Source organism: Rhinichthys klamathensis, unplaced genomic scaffold (genome assembly GCF_029890125.1).
Source record: "Rhinichthys klamathensis goyatoka isolate OS25496 unplaced genomic scaffold, OSU_Roscu_1.1 h1tg000035l_1, whole genome shotgun sequence".
Classification (NCBI taxonomy): Eukaryota; Metazoa; Chordata; class Actinopteri; order Cypriniformes; family Leuciscidae; genus Rhinichthys; species Rhinichthys klamathensis.
The window spans coordinates 5603889-5623784 of record NW_026606583.1 but is presented as its reverse complement, the minus strand read 5'-3'; the positions used below and the strand labels follow the sequence as shown (position 1 = coordinate 5623784).

Genomic DNA, 19896 nt, shown 5'->3' with positions numbered 1-19896 from the left:
TTTCTACATTCAAATGGCCGTGAATCAGTAGCAGACGCTAAAATGCCGGCTAAAATAGACTGGAGTTGTGACGAAGTAACTCCACTGGGCGTCTCCACACGCGACGTCTTGGAGTGAAATAATGATCGGTGATCGGTGATAACTTTGATTAACTTCTGATAATAATAATTAACGTGTATATAATACTGTTGTCCCACCGGTATTGGGGGTGTAAGCTAGCGGGAGAGACAGAGCTCTCAGCAACGGGCAGGGGGAGGGTCGTCTCCGTGCCAACGGCTCCGCCCACAACGCAGAGGCGAATTGCTAATGAGCTACTGCCGCTCTGCTGAAGCCGGCACAGGTTTTGTGATTTTGGCTAAAAATGGCACAATCATAATTTAAAGACCACTGGGAATGTTTAAAAATAGCTCAAAATATGATCGGAGTGGGACTTTAAATACATAAAGTATATTTGTATTATTTAACATTTAATTATTGCAGGTTTGTGTAGTTTTCTGAGTTTGCATTTCCCTGTTTTATTCATTTAGAAGAATACTGTATGTGAGTATATCTGTAGTCTAGAACTACAATAACATGTCCTATGAAACTCAAATACTATAGTATCATGTTTACACTGCGCACAAAAAGCCTCTGCACTTACCCAACACGTAGGCAAGAGAGCTGTCATTCAATAAATAGGAAAACAAAAGTAACTTGAGTTATTTATTTGAAAAAATAACTTTGTTGTAAATTTAAAAGTAACACATTATTTACTAGTTACTTGAAAGAAGTAATCTGATTACATAACTGGCATTAGTTGTAATGCGTTAACCCCAACACTGATCACTTGTAAGCTGATTTTTTTTACAAGTGAAGCATCCGTGTGTCGGCACCTACCTCTCGAATCTCCTCACACACGATAGTAAAAACCCAGAAATACAGCACGTACTCCGAAGGGGCAGGACCATAAGGGGGAGGTGGCTTGAAGTCGACCAATAGCACGTAGGCGTACAGAAACAGGAACAGGAAGTACATCAGAACGTTGCCGATAAATGAAGTGACAGGAGCGTACCAGAACTGCCTCCAGCGGGAAAACAGAAAGGGCTCCTTAGGTTTGACATGTGCAAAGGTACCTGATACAGGAAGGAAGAAACAGGGAAAAGTAATAAGGGCAACAAATTTCGGTCAACCCGATCAAATAAAAGACCAAAAAATGACTATTAATGAACAAAATTGTTCATTAACCCATGGGTTTCAAACTGAACAGTCAAACCTTTTGTTGGTCGTCTGATATGATCCTCTTGCTCTGCTTCACTGCTAAATATCATAAGAAGATCACAGATAAAGGTATGTTTGTCTACAGAGATCTTATATTTATGCATGATGTATTAAATAAAAGCTCATTTACTGGTGTTTGATGTCACTGAAGGAGAAGACAGTTTCTGTGTAGTGACAGTCTGTTGCTGAGGGTGGAGGTACCATCACAGATTTGTCTTCTGCGTGACCCTCTTTCCTGTGAGAAATAAAAATTTCGGTCACTCCTAGTAAGCAATACATTTCAAATGTTAAACTCACAGCTTGTAAAAATAGAAGTAGTTAATTATTCACTATTAGTTAGTGATTTCCACATCACTGTGTGATGTTCTGCTAATTAATTTTCCAGGTGTTACTTCATTTGTTTCTTTTCTGAAATTAAAACAAAATGTTTTTTTGGGAGTGTTGTACAGTACCTGTCATGTTTGGAAACATGAAAAAAAAAAAAAAATTGAAAGAAGTCTCTTCTGCTCACCAAGGCTGCATTTATTTAAACAAAAATACAGTAAAAGCAGTTGTATTGTGTAATATTATTACAAATTGAAAGAACGGTTTTCCATTTGAATATATTCTAAAATGTAATTTATTTCTGTGATGCAAAGCTGAATTTTCAGCATCATTACTCCAGGCTTTAGTGTCATGTGATCTTTCAGAAATCATTCTAATTTGCTGATTTGATGCTCGGATAACATTTCTTATAATTGTTATTATCAATGTTGAAAACAGCTGCTTGACATTTTTGTGGAAACAGTGATGCTTTTTTCAGAATTATTTGATACACAGTTAAATTAACAGCATTTATTTATTAAATGTATTAAAGCATTGATTAAATAGGCATCTTTTGTAACCTTATAAATGTCTTCACTGTCACTTTTGAAATAAATGCAGCCTTGCTGAGCATAACAGACTAGAAAAAAAAGATTGACCCTTTTTTGACCCAGATGGGAGCTAAAAACCTTAAAAATGTAATCTTCAAGTTTGTTCAAAATTCTTTCAGTTTCCCCACAACATTGGATCATATGTATGGAATGTCAAAATTTTGTATACTCGAGTTCTGTTCGGGTCAAATTTCTGCAAATATTAGCAATGGATTTGAATTCTGTGATGATTTGTGGCATTAGTTGGTTTGTCTCTTACTCCATCCTGTCAAATAAAATGACCAACATTGGTATTAACAATGAAAAATACTTCTAATGCATTTAGTAATCTTGGTTAATGTTAATTTCAACATTTACTAACACATTAAAACGAAGTTATATCAGTTAATAATATTTAACAGACCTGTGCTAACATCAACTAACAATGAGTACCATATTTTACGCACTATAAGGCGCACCTTCAATGAATGACCTATTTTAGAAAAAATTTTGTATATATGACGCACCGGATTATAAGGCGCATAAGATACTGCAGTCAAACGTTTGACTGGGTTTGCGTTATGCATCCACTAGATGTGTAGCCTGGATGCCAGCCCGAACCCCACCCACAACATTTTTTGATCGGGAAGTTCGGTCTGGACTCGCTCCATTGAGGAGTAATTATGATCGGTTCAGAAATCGTCGGGCCAATCAAATTGCCAGGGCGGGCTTTATACAATGATGGACAGATGATCTGCAGGGACGTAATCCTCACGTTATCAAAGAGCGCTTGGGTTGAACTGGTTTCCCTCAGAGATGACTGCCGCTGGAGAACTGAGATGTAGAGATTCCGCTATCGCGTCCGTTGTAAAAGAAATCGACAGCGCATTCATTTTAAAAGACGAACATAGAACTGCAATCAAGGCATTTGTCGATCGGAAAGATGTGTTTGCCGTCCTTCCTATGGGATTCGGCAAAAGTTTAATTTATCAGCTGGCTCCGATGGTAACTAAGAAGATGGGACGCAATGAAAACCCTGTGGTCGTTGTGGTTTCTCCTTTGGTCGCACTCATAGAGGGCCAAGTAAAAGAAGCAACACTCGTTATTTTACTTCTTCCAGCGTGCGTGCATTTGAGTTCTGTAGTTGACAACTGTGCTATGCAAAGTAGTTGACTTACTGCGTTGCTCTGATTGGTTGTAGGTCTATCCAATTGAGTGCAGCGTTTTTTTTTCCCTGGTTCGGTTAAGACACGCCTCATAATCAAAGCCCTATGAAGCAGCATCAGACTCACATTCTGACTAGAATATGAGTATGACGAAGTCAGGCTACTAGATGTGCTAAAGGGAATGTCAAATGTATGTGTTGGGGATTGGGCCGAGAGCGAGAATTCTATACATTCCACATGAATTGCATGACAACCCATAGTTCCAGAGTGATTTGGTATGCCAGCCCTCTGAACATTTGAGTGATCTGATAGTAAGCGCGCTTGCTCGTGAGCGAGCTCGCGACATGCATTCACAATCTGACCAGTATGAGTGCTTAGATACGGCGGCTCGCTGACAGCGATGGCACGCTGTTTCATATATGGTCCAAATGACCAATTGATCCATATATAAGGCACTCCGGATTATAAGGCGCACTGTCGTTTTTTGAGAAAATTAAAGGCTTTTAAGTGCGCCTTATAGTGCGGAAAATAAGTTGTATTTTTTATTAACTAACATTAACAAATAATAAATACTGATGATCTGAATTAAAATTATCATTGTTAATGTTAGTTAATCCATTAACGTCCCGGGTTACGTATGTAACCCTAGTTCCCCGAAGGGACGGACGCTGCGTGTAATCGCAGTGGGAACGCCCCCCAGCGTAACGCGTCTGAAGCATGAATGAAATCAGTCAATGGAGCGTCACAGCGAGTGACGTCACCGACCAGGAAGCTATAAATATCCCCTGAATACACAAGCCACCAGCTTCTAATGTTACTGAAGCAAGCGATCCAAGGGGATGCCGGGAGTATGAAAGGACACGCAGCGTCCGTCCCTTCGGGGAACTAGGGTTACATACGTAACCCGGGACGTTCCCCTTCAGGGACTACCGCTGCGTGTAATCGCAGTGGGAACGCAATACCCACATCCCCATACGACCAAATCCACGTCCTGTGTCATTAGGAGACACAAGCCGACGAGAGAACCTGAGCCCCGGGAGTGGAGCTAAGGTCAAGGGAATAAAATCTGACGAAAGTGTGCGGTGAGGACCAGCCTGCCGCATCACAAACGTCCTGAAGAGAAGCTCCTGAAAGAAGAGCTGTAGAGGCAGCCATGCTCCTGGTGGAATGAGCCCTTACAGTTAAAGGTGAAGGCTGATGGGCCGAACCGTAAGCAAGCGAGATGGCCTCGACCACCCACTTGCTCATCCTTTGCTTAGATGCCGGACACCCCTTCTTAGGTGACCCAAAACAGACAAACAATTGTTCTGATTTCCTCCACAGGGCAGCTCTGTGGACATACGCATCTAAAGCCCTAACAGGACACAGCAAATTAAGTTTCTCCTGGTCTGACGTCAAAAAAGGCGGAGGACAGAAAGCCTGCAGTACTATAGGTCTAACCGAAGTGGTTGGTAACTTAGGAACATACCCTGGTCTCGGACAGAGAAAAGACTTTACCATACCAGGAGCAAATTCCAGGCACGAGGGAGCCACCGAAAGTGCTTGAATATCTCCAATTCTTTTTAGAGACGAGATAGCGAGAAGAAGGATAGTCTTTAGTGTAAGGAACTTTTCCGAAACTTCCTCGATGGGCTCGAAAGGAGCTAGGGAGAGACCTTCTAAGACGATGGCCAGATCCCAAGCTGGTACCCTCGTGCGAACTGCAGGCCTCAGCCTCAAGGCGCCACGAAGGAAGCGAGATATAAGTGGGTGTCTCCCGAGAGAACCTCCGCTCGAAGGGTCGTGGTAAGCAGCTAAGGCCGCCACGTACACCTTCAGTGTGGAGTGGGATAACCCTGTGGAGAGACGGTCCTGCAGGAAATCCAGCACTGTACCAACCGGGCAGTTAACTGGGTCCTGCTGGCGCTCTCCACACCAAGAGGTGAAAAGTTTCCACCTCGCGGCATATAACTTCCTCGTGGCGGGAGCTCTGGATTGGAGGATGGTCTCAACGACCTCAGTCGAGAGACCAGAATCTATGAGCTGGGCCCCCTCAGAGGCCAAGCCCACAGCCTCCATAGTTCTGGGCGGGGGTGAAGGATCGACCCACTCGCCTGAGAGAGTAGATCTCTCCTGATCGATATCTCTAGGGGAGAGCCGTCGAGGAGAGACACTAGGTCCGCAAACCATACTCGGGCCGGCCAGAACGGGGCTATTAGCAGAAGACTGAGCCCGTCCCGGCGAACCCTCTCCAGAACTCCCGGGAGCAGAGCGATCGGGGGAAAAGCGTACAGACGTGACCTCGGCCACGGATGTACCATCGCGTCCAACCCCAGTGGGGCTGGCAGGCTGAGAGAGAACCACAGTGGACAATGTGATGTCTCTCTGGAAGCAAATAGGTCTACCTCGGCACGACCGAAATGTTCCCATAGGAGCTCCACCACCTCGGGGTGAAGACTCCATTCCCCGGGCCTCGGCCCCTGCCTCGACAGGATGTCTGCCCCCTGATTTAAGTACCCTGGGAGATAAATAGCTCTCAAAGAAAGAATTATCCCCTGGGACCATAGGAGAATCTGACGTGCCAGTTTGTAAAGTGGGCGAGAACGCAGACCCCCCTGATGGTTGATATAAGAGACCACCGATGTGTTGTCTGTTCGGACAAGAACATGGTGGCCCCTTAGGTCTGGGAGGAAGTGTTTCAGAGCCTGAAACACTGCCAACATCTCTAGACAATTTATGTGCCATAGACGGTGATGGTCCTCCCACAGACCCTGAGCTGGGCGACCACTCATGATCGCCCCCCACCCCGTGAGAGAGGCATCTGTCGTTAGCATAACGCGACGACAAGGAGCTCCCAACACCGGGCCTTGGGACAGACACCGAGGATCTTTCCACATAACCAGGGCGCGAAGACATCGTCGCGAACTCATGATCATGCGAAGCGGATTTCCCCTCGGGGAGAATCCCCTGGTTCTGAGCCACCACTGTAACGGTCTCATGTGCAGGAGGCCAAAAGGTATCACGTTGGACGCAGCTGCCATGAAACCTAACAGTCTCTGGAACTGTTTTACAGTGGACGACTGGCCTAGCTTGACCTGATCTACTGCGGCGAGAATCAAAGCAACACGAGCAGGTGACAACTGTGCCTGCATCGTCGTCGAATCCCACACTACACCGAGAAAAGTGGTTCTCTGTAATGGAGAAAGAACACTCTTTTTGGCGTTGAGCCTCAACCCCAACCTCTTGATGTGAGCAAGAACGACATCTCGATGCCGAACCGCCTGTTGTTCTGATTGAGCTAGAATTAACCAATCGTCTATATAGTTCAGAATACGAATGCCCTGCAGCCTCAGCGGGGCTATAGCTGCATCCATACACTTCGTGAATGTGCGGGGTGACAGTGCTAGGCCAAACGGAAGAACCCGATATTGGTACGCTTCGCCCCCGAAAGCGAACCTCAGGAACTTCCTGTGTTGAGGGAGGATGGATACATGGAAGTAAGGTCCTTTAGATCTATCGTGACAAACCAGTCCTCGGATCTGATTTGTGACACGATCTGTTTGAGAGTGAGCATCTTGAATTTGAGCTTCCCTACAGTGCGATTTAAGAGACGCAGATCTAGAATGGGACGCAGCCCTCCATCTTTTTTCGGAACGATGAAGTACCGGCTGTAGTATCCTAACTCCCTGCTGGGCGGAGGAACCCGTTCTATAGCCCCTTTTTGCAGCAGAGTTTTTACCTCCTATTCTAATACCAGAGCCTGCTCGGGGCCCACCACCGTGGGCAGAACCCCTCTGAACCGAGGTGGACGCGTTCTGAACTGAATAGCGTACCAGTTCTTTATAATATTCAGGACCCACTGAGAAACATTGGGAAGCATTTCCCATTCCGCCAGGAACTCTACTGAAGGGTTGGTCAAAATCCCTTGCCTCTTCAAATACATATATAATCATATATCATTTTGAATGGTTATATACTTCCTTTATAAAAATCAATAATCAAATATATTCATTATCACATAATAATTTTTATATTCTTGTGCTTGTGAAAATATATTTTCTTAAATGCATGGATGCAAGTAACCAGTTTCTTTTAGGTGCATTCCAATCTTACTTTGAGATTGCACGTAGTACACGCAGGACACGAAGGCCACGTAACCCACAAGGCCGTTTGTCTCTTTCTCTGGGATCAGTAGAAAGGTTAGAGGGTCCTAAAGGCAGCGTGGGCACATATGATTCTTCGCTGGACATATGGTCAAGCTATATTGAGCGTTACTATCAAACTTTAATTGTTGTATTAAAATGTATTCTTTCCAGTGTATTTCCTTCCTTGGGAGTAAATGTCAGTTATCTGTTTTTCTCCCAAACGAGTGAATGTTTTAGCATTATGTTTTGGTATACTTAACTGATAATAAGGAGCTCAGACTCTCTTCAGCCTTGATGGGAGCTGTTATTTGCTAGTGTCTGTTATTTGTGTGTGTGTGCGTATGACATTCTATGTAGGTTCTGGACGGTCGGACCAGACACCCCGGCGCCCTTCTCTAACCTGCGAGGCCACCACAGACCTAAATCCAATGAGTGGACGACAACTATCTTTACTAATGGCGATAGGCACCCCTATCTCCTCACATGTGTTAAATTGTTTAGGCTTTCATGTTTCTTAGCCAATGAGAATCATTCAACCTGTAAGCAATGACGTAGCTTAGACCTTGGAAATGGTATAACTGCTGTGATCTTTGTAACTGTAAGGGGGGCGGCCTACGAACTCCTGTGGGAGTCTTGAAGCTGACTTCTGCTGATGAAAATGCAAACTATCTTCAGTAAAACTTTTCTTTAATTTTTTATAATTCTGACTCCGGGTCTTCATTCTTCATATCTGGTTCTGGGTCTTTGACTGTATACCCCTTACACTACTAAGGGAACCAGCCTCTCGAGGCTGGCCTCTGGATGAACATCCCAAACAGCTGGTCTGAGCACTCCACAACCCTCCTCGGAGGGGGCGAGCGTCCCTCGGGAAATCGCTCGCCGAGTCTCTCTACGCCCTGTATAGGCAGGGTTAGTAGAACAGACCCCTGAGGGCATCGAGAAAGACAGGGTGCCGTGTTTTTGAGCGGCGAACTCAAGTCTTTCCCGATGGGGACCACCCTCAGAGTCCTGACGTTCAGCCCGTCAGGACTTTTTCGACGCGGCCTTCCTGGCGACGATGACTGTCCTCAGATCAGTCCTGCCCCGAGAAGGCCGCGCCGGAGAGCGCCCCGCCTCGTCCCTCCAGTTTGTCTGCGGGGGGGGGCACGAGACGCGACACTCCGCTTCTGCTGTGCTCTTTTAGACGACGAACTCGACGGCTGGGACTGCCCTCGCTCAGCAGCCCCAGTGACGCACTTTGAGAGGGATAAACTTATGAAAAGCAGCCGCCTGTTTTTTCTCCTCCTGGAACCTCTCAGTGACAGAGTGAAGAGCGTCACCGAAGAGGCCCGCAGGCGAAACGGGAGCATTTAAAAGGAGAGATTTATCTTTTTCTTTCATAGAGGTTTGACTCAACCATAAATGCCTTTCTGTGGCCACCATGGCTGCCATAGACCGGCCGATAGATTTAGCTGTCTCCCTGGTGGCCCGGAGAGTGAGATCAGCAGTCTGCCTGAGCTCATTAATCGTATCTGCCGAAATTTCTCCCCCCTCACTCACATCTTTGAGCAGGTCGGCCTGATAAGCCTGCATAATGGCCATTGTATGCAAACATGCAGCCGCCTGCCCAGCCGCCGAGTAAGCCTTCCCCACCAGCACAGAAGTATTTTTTAGTGGTCTAGAAGGAAGAGCCGGTGCTTTAAGCGAAGATGCCGAGGCAGGAGAGAGATAGCTCGCGAGCATCTCCTCCGCCTTCGGCATCGTCACATATCCAGCAGACTTTGCACCAAAAATATTACCATAAGCATTGGATTGATTAGTATATATTCTGCTCGAAACCGGTCTAACCCAGGTCTTTGAAACCTCAGCATGAAGATCTGGGAAGAACGGTAAGCACCGGCGAGAAGGCTGAGGACGTGCAGAGAGAAATCTATCATCTGGTTTGCTTTTATTTCTAGATTCCTGTCTATCAGTTGCCCATTCAATACTGAGTTTTTCAACAGCCCGAGATAACACATCCATCAAACCTTCTTCAGCAGTATAATGAAGTGAGCTAGTTTCCTCTGATGCCAAACTTTCGACATCCAGCTCCTCAGAACTGGATAATCTAAGTTCCACATCATCATGTGCCTCAACCCGGGCAGAAGTAACGGCCGCAGCGCGTGCTTCCAGAGCCGGATGAGAGGCACTGGATCCCGCCGGAGAAAGCTGAGATAGGGCGGGGCCCGTCTCAGCGTCGCCAGTGAGATCCATCTGCGAACCCCAAGACAAGCACCGCCGCTCTGCCTCAACAGAAGCGGGACCCGAGCCCTGGGGAGCTCGCACCAAACCACTCTCCTCGAAGAGCGATCGCCGCGAGCGCAGAGTTCTCAAAGGAAAGCGCTCGCAATGCTCACAATCGACTCCCTCGAGAGCTGACTGGGCATGCTGAACTCCCAAACAAGCTACACATAACTCGTGTGAATCCCCACCCGTGATGTAACGTGTACAGGGGGGACCACACTTTCTATACTGCTCGCTCATTTTGTTTTTTTTATATATATATATAGTGAAAAACTCCTGACAGAATCAGACAAACACAATCGAAAGATTTCAGACACACACAGAGCGCTGCTGAAGTAACAGAAGCTGGTGGCTTGTGTATTCAGGGAATATTTATAGCTTCCTGGTCGGTGACGTCACTCGCTGTGACGCTCCATTGACTGATTTCATTCATGCTTCAGACGCGTTACGCTGGGGGGCGTTCCCACTGCGATTACACGCAGCGGTAGTCCCTGAAGGGGAACTAATGTTCACTAATGCGACCTTTTTGTAAAGTGTTACCGGAAATTTACATGGTTGACATACTGACCTGAATTTGATGAGGTTGGTGTAGCAGAGAGGAGGAATGACCATAGTCAGAGCAAGTTTCCAGAGCTCAGTTCCTCTCTCCATCTGACCCCACCAGATCTGAGACAGCAGCGACTAAAAAAAAGAGAACGTTTAAGAAAAAAAGGGGACAGAAACACTTACCAAAACCAAACAAACAATGTTATTAATGACTGTTTGCATGTCAAAAGACCTGTACTCCATCGTGGCTGAAGAAAATACGGGCGTCAGCAGCCATGGCCATCTTCAGACAGGTGGCGTCACCCCACATATCAGACTTGCGAATCAGTAGCTTAAAGGAATCACTGGCTTTGGTTTGGTAGCACATGCTAAACACATCTGTCAAAAAATGCCAAGGAAGAAAACAGAGGGATTTATCACTAGAACATTTATAAGATGCCAAAAACCGAACATTTTCACGCATCATACCGTGAGCCATATTCTCAAACTTCTGGGCCAACTCCTTAATGGAAAGCTTGGCCGCTGTCTCAATCCCCTGTTTAGACAGCTCCCTCAACAGTTTACATCCTCCCAGAGCCGTCAGTACCGACTCGCCGCACTGAGAGAGAACGGCAGTACAGATCAGAGAGATGCTGTGCAGAACATTTCCTTTTATACATTTCACTTTTTATAAATGGCTGACAAATAAGGATTCCTTACTATTTCCTATGAATAAATAAGTAAAACTAAAATTGGTCATTTTAATTGCTAAAAGTAAATTTAGGCATTGTATATATACAAATATAAATACAAATAAATTTGTATTGAGCTTTTCTCAATACACATTGTTTCAAAGCATTACAGAAAATGATGTTAATGTTTCCAATATTTTAATATCTTCATGCCACATAGTTGCATTTAGAAGATTAAAGCTTGCTGATAATATAGTTAAATCTAGAAATAACAGTGATAACAATTTTGCAGCAGTTTCAAGCAGTTGCTTTTTGCTATATAGTGTATATTGCTGTATGTATACGGATAATGTTGGACATTTTTATATCCAACTTTATGTAAAGAGCTGGGTGATAACAATTACATTTTAAGATTAAATAAAAGTCAGGCAGTTGAGATTTGCTATATAGTATAAATAGTTTTATGTGAGTGTACCGTATTAATGCAGGTAAAGTTAAAAATTAATAAAGTCAAGCAGTTGAGGTTTATTAAAAAGTATATCGCTTTACGCGAGTATAGTGTATGTATGTTGATAAAGTTGGATAAAATACATATCAAACTGTATATGGAGAACTGTGCGAAAATACAATTTGTATTTTGCAACAATTTATTATATATAAAAAACACATCACACACCTGAAATGTGTGACGTTCATTTTGAGGTTTGCTAAAGATCTTACTTTGACAGTTAATTAATTTGAATATTAACTTTAAGTGAGTTTTCAAAGACAGCACATTTAATCTAAATATAAAACAATATGACTAATAATGACAGAACATTAAAATCGATAAAAATTGATAACTCATCAGAAGCATGTTACCATTTCCCAGCAGAAGATGGCCATCTCACTGCGGTTCTGCAGCACTGCCCAGATGAAGAGACATAACCACGCGTGCTGACATGGCTGCTTCCGATAGCTACACTCCCCCTGCAGGACCTGGCATGCTTTCTGAAGGGTGGTTTTTAAATTTTATTTTACATTTTATTTTTCTTTAAAAAATAAAGAAAATGTATTTTCTTTATTCCTTTATGGGGGGATTCAGACTAGACATAATACATTTCTAAGGTACTAGGTAATAAGTCTGGTACCTTAAAAGCTTTTCTTTTGGTAGAACTATTGTCCAGCATCAGTACAGACTTGTAGAAGGGCTGGCATACCTCCCCTAACAGATCCTCCAGGAGTTGGGACACCTGGGATGAAAAATCGGTGAAATTTACAACAGTGCATACCGGTATTCATAGTTTTCAGTCACATGACTAGCTGGCAAAACATCTAAAAGAACTGCAGCACAGGTCTGTCAATTTTGCAACAGTTTCGATCCACAAATATTTACCTCTCTTTACTTGTCTCAAAAACAAAGATATGTGAACAAACTGCAAGTTTTGGCCACTTATGATCCATATACAGCCCTCATCACAGTATTTCATTAAAAAACAGTGAGACATTCTACAATGCCTAACGTAAAAATCGCTTAATATACTTAGTGATTTTAAAAGATCAGATTCAGTATTATTGGCCCAGAATATGAACAACACAATCAATTTCATGTTATGAGTTTACTTTATAATAGTTTTCAAAGGGAAAACCCTTAACATAAAACTTTGCATGTTTCGTTCATATTATGGGTTTATCTGCTTGCCTGTAAAGAGTATTTTTATCAATAAGGAGTGTTATTTGGTCCTTACGTCCATATGCATTTACTTTATAATGGTATTCAAATGGGAAAATGTTTAACATGCAAGTTAGCGTGTTACGTTCATATTCTGGGCTCATTTGCTTGCCTGTATGTATTATCAATAAGGTATTTACTGGATTTTGTCTTTTGCGCTGTTTTACAAGTACAAAACTGGTAAGAATAACTTGTGAGTAGCAAGGGAAATCCTAGTTATGCCCTCCAATGGGTGTTACTATAGAGGGGTAATACCCCAGACAGCAACATAGTGTCAGCCCAGATCCGGCCCACATCTGGTACGGGTGGAATCCACATGTACCGGAACTGGGCCGACACTGTGTTGCTGTCTGGGACACTAATCTGCTGATATTTGTCCAATTATTTTCAGATCTCACCTCATAAATGCTAATGCGGTATTTCTTATCATTGCTGGACTCGTTCCTGCGCTCCTTCAGGATATGCTGCAGCAGTTTGCCGGCCTGGCTGTTGTCAGGGATGGAGTTGTAAAGATCTTCCAGTTTTTCGTAAGTCAGGTAGCTCACAATGTTCAGACCATGATCAATGAAGAGACGCACAAACTGGGGTTTATTGTTCATCAACGCGTCAGTCATGGAATCTTTCAGATCATCGTACTGCATGTGCCAGGAAAGAAATACCAGGTTATCACCACATACCAGAAAAACTGCTCACCAAGGCTACAGTTATTTTAACAAAAATAAAAACAGTAATATTGTGAAATATTATTTAAAGAGGTGTTGCTGTTTGAGCATAAAAAAAGATCTGCAAGGTTACAAAGCTAAAAGTCCACTCCAAAGGGAGATTTTATTTAACAGAATCCACTTACCAAGAACTACAACAAACGACTAATTTGGACTACAACGTGTTTTTTCTGGGCTTTGTCATAATGTTCCTCATTTAAATAAAGCCCGCCCTTTTAAATACACAAAAAGGCGGACGAGGCCTGGTTGAGCTGCGTTAGAGAAGACAGTGTTGTCGCTGTCAAAGTGAAACTGTTTCCAAAGCTCATTTGTTTGATCTTCCTAAGGCTGATTTTAAACACTGTTCCTGAACATTATAACCCTAATGTTTATCTGTGTGCAGCACATTTGACGGCAAACAGCTTCCAGAAACTAAGAGAGTACAATGCAGGCTACGCACATACGCTTTTCCTGAAATGGAGCAGATTCCACTTTTTGTCAGGACAATCTGTTGTTTGTGGATCACAACTTCTAAGTAAGTCTTGTAGTGATAATCAGATGGGTAGTTGAGCCAGCTCTGGTATGTTGGAGGAAATTAACTAGATTCTAATTCAGTAAAGTTCCCCTACACTCTTGCATTCGTGAAACAAAGGGACAGCGTTTTGAATTGATTAAATCATTGACTCTGATTCGCACATGCAGCGTTTTCCTCTAATGAATAAAGAAAGGAATGCCCTGTTTACGACTGGTGACCAAAAGGACATGTGACTCGAGATGACATCTCACGAGTCCGGCCGAAGACCACGCGACCCCTTAGGGGTCTCCCCTGATTTGATCACCTCACAAACAGAACATTGTGTAGTGAGGAGCTCCGGCTCACTCATTACACAAAGCAGCCTAAACTCTGAAGAACAATCACATACACACACACATGCTTTAATGTACACTCATACACGAACTTTGAATATTAAAACTTAGAATATAAGCATGTCATATTTCATGTGTGTTTCCCAGTTTATAGTCACTTTGTGTATGACGTGTGTTTGAAGGAATGAACTTGCTTTGAAGGAACTAAATGCTTATAATATGCATATCTTATGTATTCCTATATCGTCATGTGACGTGTTTGATATGTCTGTAATTCCCTCAATCTAACGGAGCCGAATTCCGATAGCAGGCTGCAGTAATGTGCATGCTGGTACACCTTTTTTTATTCCTGAAGCCGAACGGATCAAATACAATCTCCTCATGACTCAGTCAAGTGGGCATCCCCCCACACGACAAAGAGAACTTTGTCCGCTTCAGATTCGCGGACGGTCATGTGTGGTTCGTGCAAACAGAGGCGTGAACCCAGTTGTTCCATAAAAGACTGACCCCTGGAGCACTAGAGGGCTTTTGCTTTTTCCTGTGAGAGGTTTCCGGTTCCATGGCTCCTTAAGGGAGCTTTACGCCGTGTTTCTCCGTTTTCTTTAATCTTTCTTTATTTTCGTCTTCGGACTTTCTTACGTTTAGTTTCAGTGAAATGAACGTAATCGGCAACTTCAACTTTAAAGAGACTTTTTGAACCAACCCGCAACTGCACCTCAAAGGACATTCAAACTAACGCGCTTTGCCTGCTCTGAAAGACCACGTGAACGCGTGACACGAGGACAGAGATACACACACACGCCTTCTTCACATCGGCCACACCAAAGAGCTTTACCTGTGCAAGTACCCGTTTTACTATGCTTATTTAAGATCTGTTGATTCTTGTTGTCTCAAAGGTTCTGTGTCTGTGATGAATTTTGCCAAACCAGAAGATCTCTCCCGATCTTCTTCCTCTTCCTTCTCTCTCTCTCTCTCTCTCTCTCTCTCTCTCTCTCTCTCTCTCTCTCTCTCTCTCTCTCTCTCTCTCTCTCTCTCTCTCTCTCTCTCTCTCTCTCTCTCTCTCTCTCTCTCTCTCTCTCTCTCTCTCTCTCTCTCTCTCTCTCTCTCTCTCTCTCTCTCTCTCTCTCTCCAATCTTTCTCTCTCGCAACCTCTCTCTCTCTCACTCCTGTTTGTTATTCGTCTGTCTCATTAGTTTTACTGTATACTGTACATATATATGAAAGACCATAAAATAACACTCTTTAATGTCTGACCAGCTAGTTGTGCCTCAGGCTTGTTACATCTGGCCCGGCCCTCTAGCTGCTACCGTAGGCGCACACCAGGCTCAACACCCCCTGGTGAGTCGGTACAGTCAGCAGCTGCCAACGCCGAATCCCGGGCGGCGGTTAACTAACCCGGAAAACTCAGCTTGTCTGAGTCTGGGCCTGTGGAGCCCCTGATGGAGGAAATTCCACCAAAATGAGTCTTTTGACCTTCCACTGCAACCAGAATCATCTCCAGTCGTCTTGACTATGTCTTGCCACTGGGTACAGATGAGGCTGGTCGAGAGAGTGAGATTGAATGCTGCGCAAATCACCCTCACTTAAATCCAAGTTCTCTGCGCAAGTCATGGCACTTTATCTTACCATCGTCATTATCTAAGTCCTGTGGCGATGGGTGAGCGACGAAGCAGCAGGCACGGATATGCTGGAAGCTGTAGCCGACCTGCACGCAGGCGGCTCAGGATATTGGTCGTTCTCGCACTGGACTGAAGCAGCAGTGAAGTCCGGCAGCACCCTGAGTGACTGAGCAGCCCTATTTAGGATTGCACTGCTCACCTCCGTTGTGAGGAAAGGGTTAGAAAAGGTACCCTAAACATTGTCTGCTTCAAAACATCCTGGCCAGCCTACCGCAGCTGGCGGGATCCCATACTTGCGGTCGAAAAACAAATAAAATGAAAAAGACCAAAGTGATACCACTCATTGTTGGCGCCTGGAATGTGCGCACACTGATGGATACATTTGGATCAAAAAGACCTGAGAGACGCACCGCCCTCGTGGACAGAGAGCTAGCCAGATATAATGTGGATGTTGCTGCCCTTAGTGAGACCTGACTGGCCGATACTGGACAAGTGACTGAAGTGGGTGCAGGTTATACATTCTTTTGGAGCGGACGAGGCCAGGAGGAGAGACGTGATGCTGGTGTTGGTTTTGCAGTAAAAAATCACCTGGTCAACCAACTGGCAAGGCAACCCAAGGGGATAAACGACCGTTTAATGACTTTACAGCTCCACCTGTTTGGTAAAAAGGCGGCCACCATCATCAGTGCCTATGCCCCTACCATGACCAACTCTGACGAGATCAAAACCAAGTTCTATAATGACCTGGAAGTCATTATTGCTGCTACAGCCAGCTCGGATAAACTCCTGATACTGGGTGATTTCAACGCCAGAGTTGGAAGTGAACATCAATCATAGAATGGAGTCATTGGTGCACATGGTATTGGAAAATGTAACAGCAACGGTCTTCTACTGCTGCAAACATGCTCTGAATTTGACCTGCTCATCACCAACACGATATTCCAACTACCAAAGCGCAAGAAAACTTCATGGATGCATCCTCGTTCACACCACTGGCACTTGATTGACTATGTCATCGTGAGGAGAAGCGATCGGCACGATGTCAGGGTGACCAAGGCAATGTGTGGTGCTGAATGTTGGACTGACCATCGTCTCATTATCTCCAAATTAAACATCCGGATTAAGCCTAGCAGACGCCCACAAGGACAAAGACGTGTTAAGCGTCTTAACATTACTCGCCTACAACAGGAACATACCAGACTGGCCTTTGTTGAGGCTTTAGACCATCACCTGGAGTCTCTAAGCTTTGAGCATACAGACGCTAAGGCAGATTGGACTGCTCTCAAGACCGTACTGCATTCTACAGCCCTTGAATCACTTGGTGTTCCATTACGTACACATCAAGACTGGTTTGATGAGAACGATGCAGAAATCCGAGCACTTCTTGACGAAAAACATCGCCTGCATAAAGCATATCTAAATGACAGCAGCTCAAGTTTAAAGAAAACTGCCTTCCTCAACATTCGCAGGATTGTTCAGCAGAGACTCGGAGTCATGCAAGATGCCTGGCTGTGCGCAAAAGCTGAGGAGATTCAATCTTACGCTGACAGTAATAACACCAAGTGCCTCTATTATGCACTTAAGCAGGTCTATGGTCCGCAACACTCAGGAACTTCATCTCTCCTAAACTTAGATGGAACAACACTCCTTACGGAGAAGGACAAAATACTTGAAAGATGGGTCGAACACTACAGCGCGGTCCTCAATCGGCCATCATGCATAAATGAGGAGGCAATTGCGAGATTGCCTCAAGTTGAAATAAACCAGTCCTTGGCTGTTCTACCATCCACTGAGGAAACCAGCAGAGCCATAACACTTCTTTCATCAGGCAAAGCTCCAGGGTCCGATGCCATTCCAGCAGAAATCTACAAGGCTGGAGGGCCTCGCTTAGTCGAGAAACTGACCGATCTCTTCCAGGCCATGTGGAAATTAGAAGCTGTTCCTAAGGAGTTCAAGGATACTATTATAATCAATCTATATAAAAGGAAAGGCAATCGGCAGGACTGTGACAACCATAGAGGCATTTCCATACTATCAGTCGCTGGCAAAATCTTGGCAAGAATCCTTCTGAACCGCCTAATTGTCCACCTAGACCAGGGTCTGCTACCTGAGAGTCAGTGTGGCTTCAGAAAAGACCGCGGAACCACTGACATGGTATTTACTGCTTTGGCAGTTACAGGAGAAATGCCAAGAACAAAATGTTGATCTATATATGGCTTTCTTTGATCTAACAAAAGCATTCGACACAGTCAGCCGGGAGGGCCTATGGAAAATCATGTCCATGTATGGGTGTCCAGACAAGTTCATTGGCATTGTGCGCAATCTCCATGATGGCATGATGGCCAGCGTCAGAGATCAGCAAGAACTCTCTGATCCGTTCCCAATCACAAGCGGGGTGAAGCAAGGCTGCATTTTAGCGCCAACGCTCTTCAGCATGGTGTTTTCTGCCATGCTGCAAGACTCGTTCCAGAATCACAACACTGGGATTAACACCATCTACCGTTTTGATGGCGGGCTATTCAATCTGCGGAGGATGAAGCCTAAAACTAGAGTGGAGGAAGTCACTGTTCGAGAACTCTTGTTTGCTGATGACTGTGCTCTGGCTGCTGGCTCAAATAAAGATCTACAGGACAATATTGACCACCTCTCCTCAGCTTGCAACAACTTCGGCCTAACAATTAGCACAAAGAAGACTAAAGTCTTATACCAACCTGCTCCTGGGAAACCCTATACTGAGCCAACCATCCTTGTGAATGGGCAAAAGCTTTCAGCCGTTGACAAGTTTACCTACCTTGGTAGTACACTGTCTTGTGCTGTGCACATAGATGATGAAGTTAACATCAGGATTGTCAAGGCCAGTGCAGCCTTTGGACGTCTACGTGACTCAGTATGGGAAAGGACTGGCATCAAGCAGGAGACAAAATTGAAGGTCTACCAGGCTGTTGTTTTGCCAACTCTTCTTTATGGGTGCGGAGCTTGGACAGTCTACCAGCGCCATGCCAAAAAATTGAATCATATCCACTTGAGCTGTCTGAGGAAACTGCTGAGGATCAAGTGGCAAGACAGAATTCCTGACACGGAAGTCCTCAGCAAGGCAAATATCCCAAGCATCTACACCATGCTTGCGAAGGAACAGCTTAGATGGACTGGTCACGTGACTAGAATGTCTAAAGTGAGACTTCCAAAACAAGTCTTATTTGGCGAGCTGAAAAAAGGCAAGCGAGCACAAGGTGGCCCCAAAAAGCGCTACAAGGACACTCTTAAAGTTTCCTTGAAGAGTTTTGGACTCGACCTGAAAAGCTGGGAATCCCTAGCACAGGACCGATCTGCCTGGAGTAGAAAAGTCCAGGACGGTGCAATCCTCTGTGAGAGCAGGAGAAGCTCCTGTGCTATCTTGAAGAGGCAGCAGCGCAAAGTTACCAAGAAAGAACAAGTGGCTGCACCTCAGAGTTATACATCCTTCCTGACCTGTCCAGTGTGCCACAGGGAATTCCAGGCTCGGATTGGTCTCTTTAGCCATCTGCGCACTCATCAAAACCCAACAAAATGACAAACGTGCCATGGTCATCATCAACTTCTGATGGACGAACAAGGAAGGATATATTCTGTGTGAATTGTAGTTCAATGTATTATTAGTACCATTATTAAAGCCATTATATTCTTGATTGACAGTATTTCACGGGTCGTGTATTTCGTGACCCACACTCTGGCTGGGAGAGGACGCTGGCGCGTTTATTTGGCTGCCGCTTCTCCCTCCGGGAAATCAAAACAAACCTTCTTATTGAATAAAAACTACCTCAGCACTTACCTGGACCTTTTTCGCCTGCACGTCTCTGCTACCGAAGGACCCGACCCAGTTTGGTTCGGCTGCGTTTTGGGACTACGGATTGTATAGTTGGCAACGCCGCTGGATCGAACGGGTTAAACACCCGCGCTTTCGGGCGGCTACGCAAACTTCTCCTGCCCAAGACGACTCAATCTTTCCTCCCGGACGATGCAGTACTTGGTCCTAGTTCTTTTTCTGCTCTTCATCCTGCCTTCTTGGTTGCAAAAATCCACTAACAACTTCATGGTTTTCC

At 44.7% G+C, this 19896-nt stretch overlaps 1 protein-coding gene across 1 annotated transcript in view; it reads right to left on the bottom strand.

The window, feature by feature from the left end:
• Positions 1-19896, bottom strand: part of LOC130080585 (transient receptor potential cation channel subfamily M member 4-like) — a 93404-nt gene that overhangs the window by 29040 nt on the left and 44468 nt on the right. The window contains exons 11-19 of the mRNA XM_056246014.1: positions 13029-13265; positions 12050-12151; positions 11781-11909; positions 10717-10846; positions 10481-10626; positions 10271-10383; positions 1388-1492; positions 1253-1293; positions 877-1112 (exon numbers count right to left, since the gene is read on the bottom strand). Of these exons, the coding sequence (XP_056101989.1) occupies positions 877-1112; positions 1253-1293; positions 1388-1492; positions 10271-10383; positions 10481-10626; positions 10717-10846; positions 11781-11909; positions 12050-12151; positions 13029-13265 (1239 nt within the window). The remainder of the gene's footprint in view (positions 1-876; positions 1113-1252; positions 1294-1387; positions 1493-10270; positions 10384-10480; positions 10627-10716; positions 10847-11780; positions 11910-12049; positions 12152-13028; positions 13266-19896) is intronic.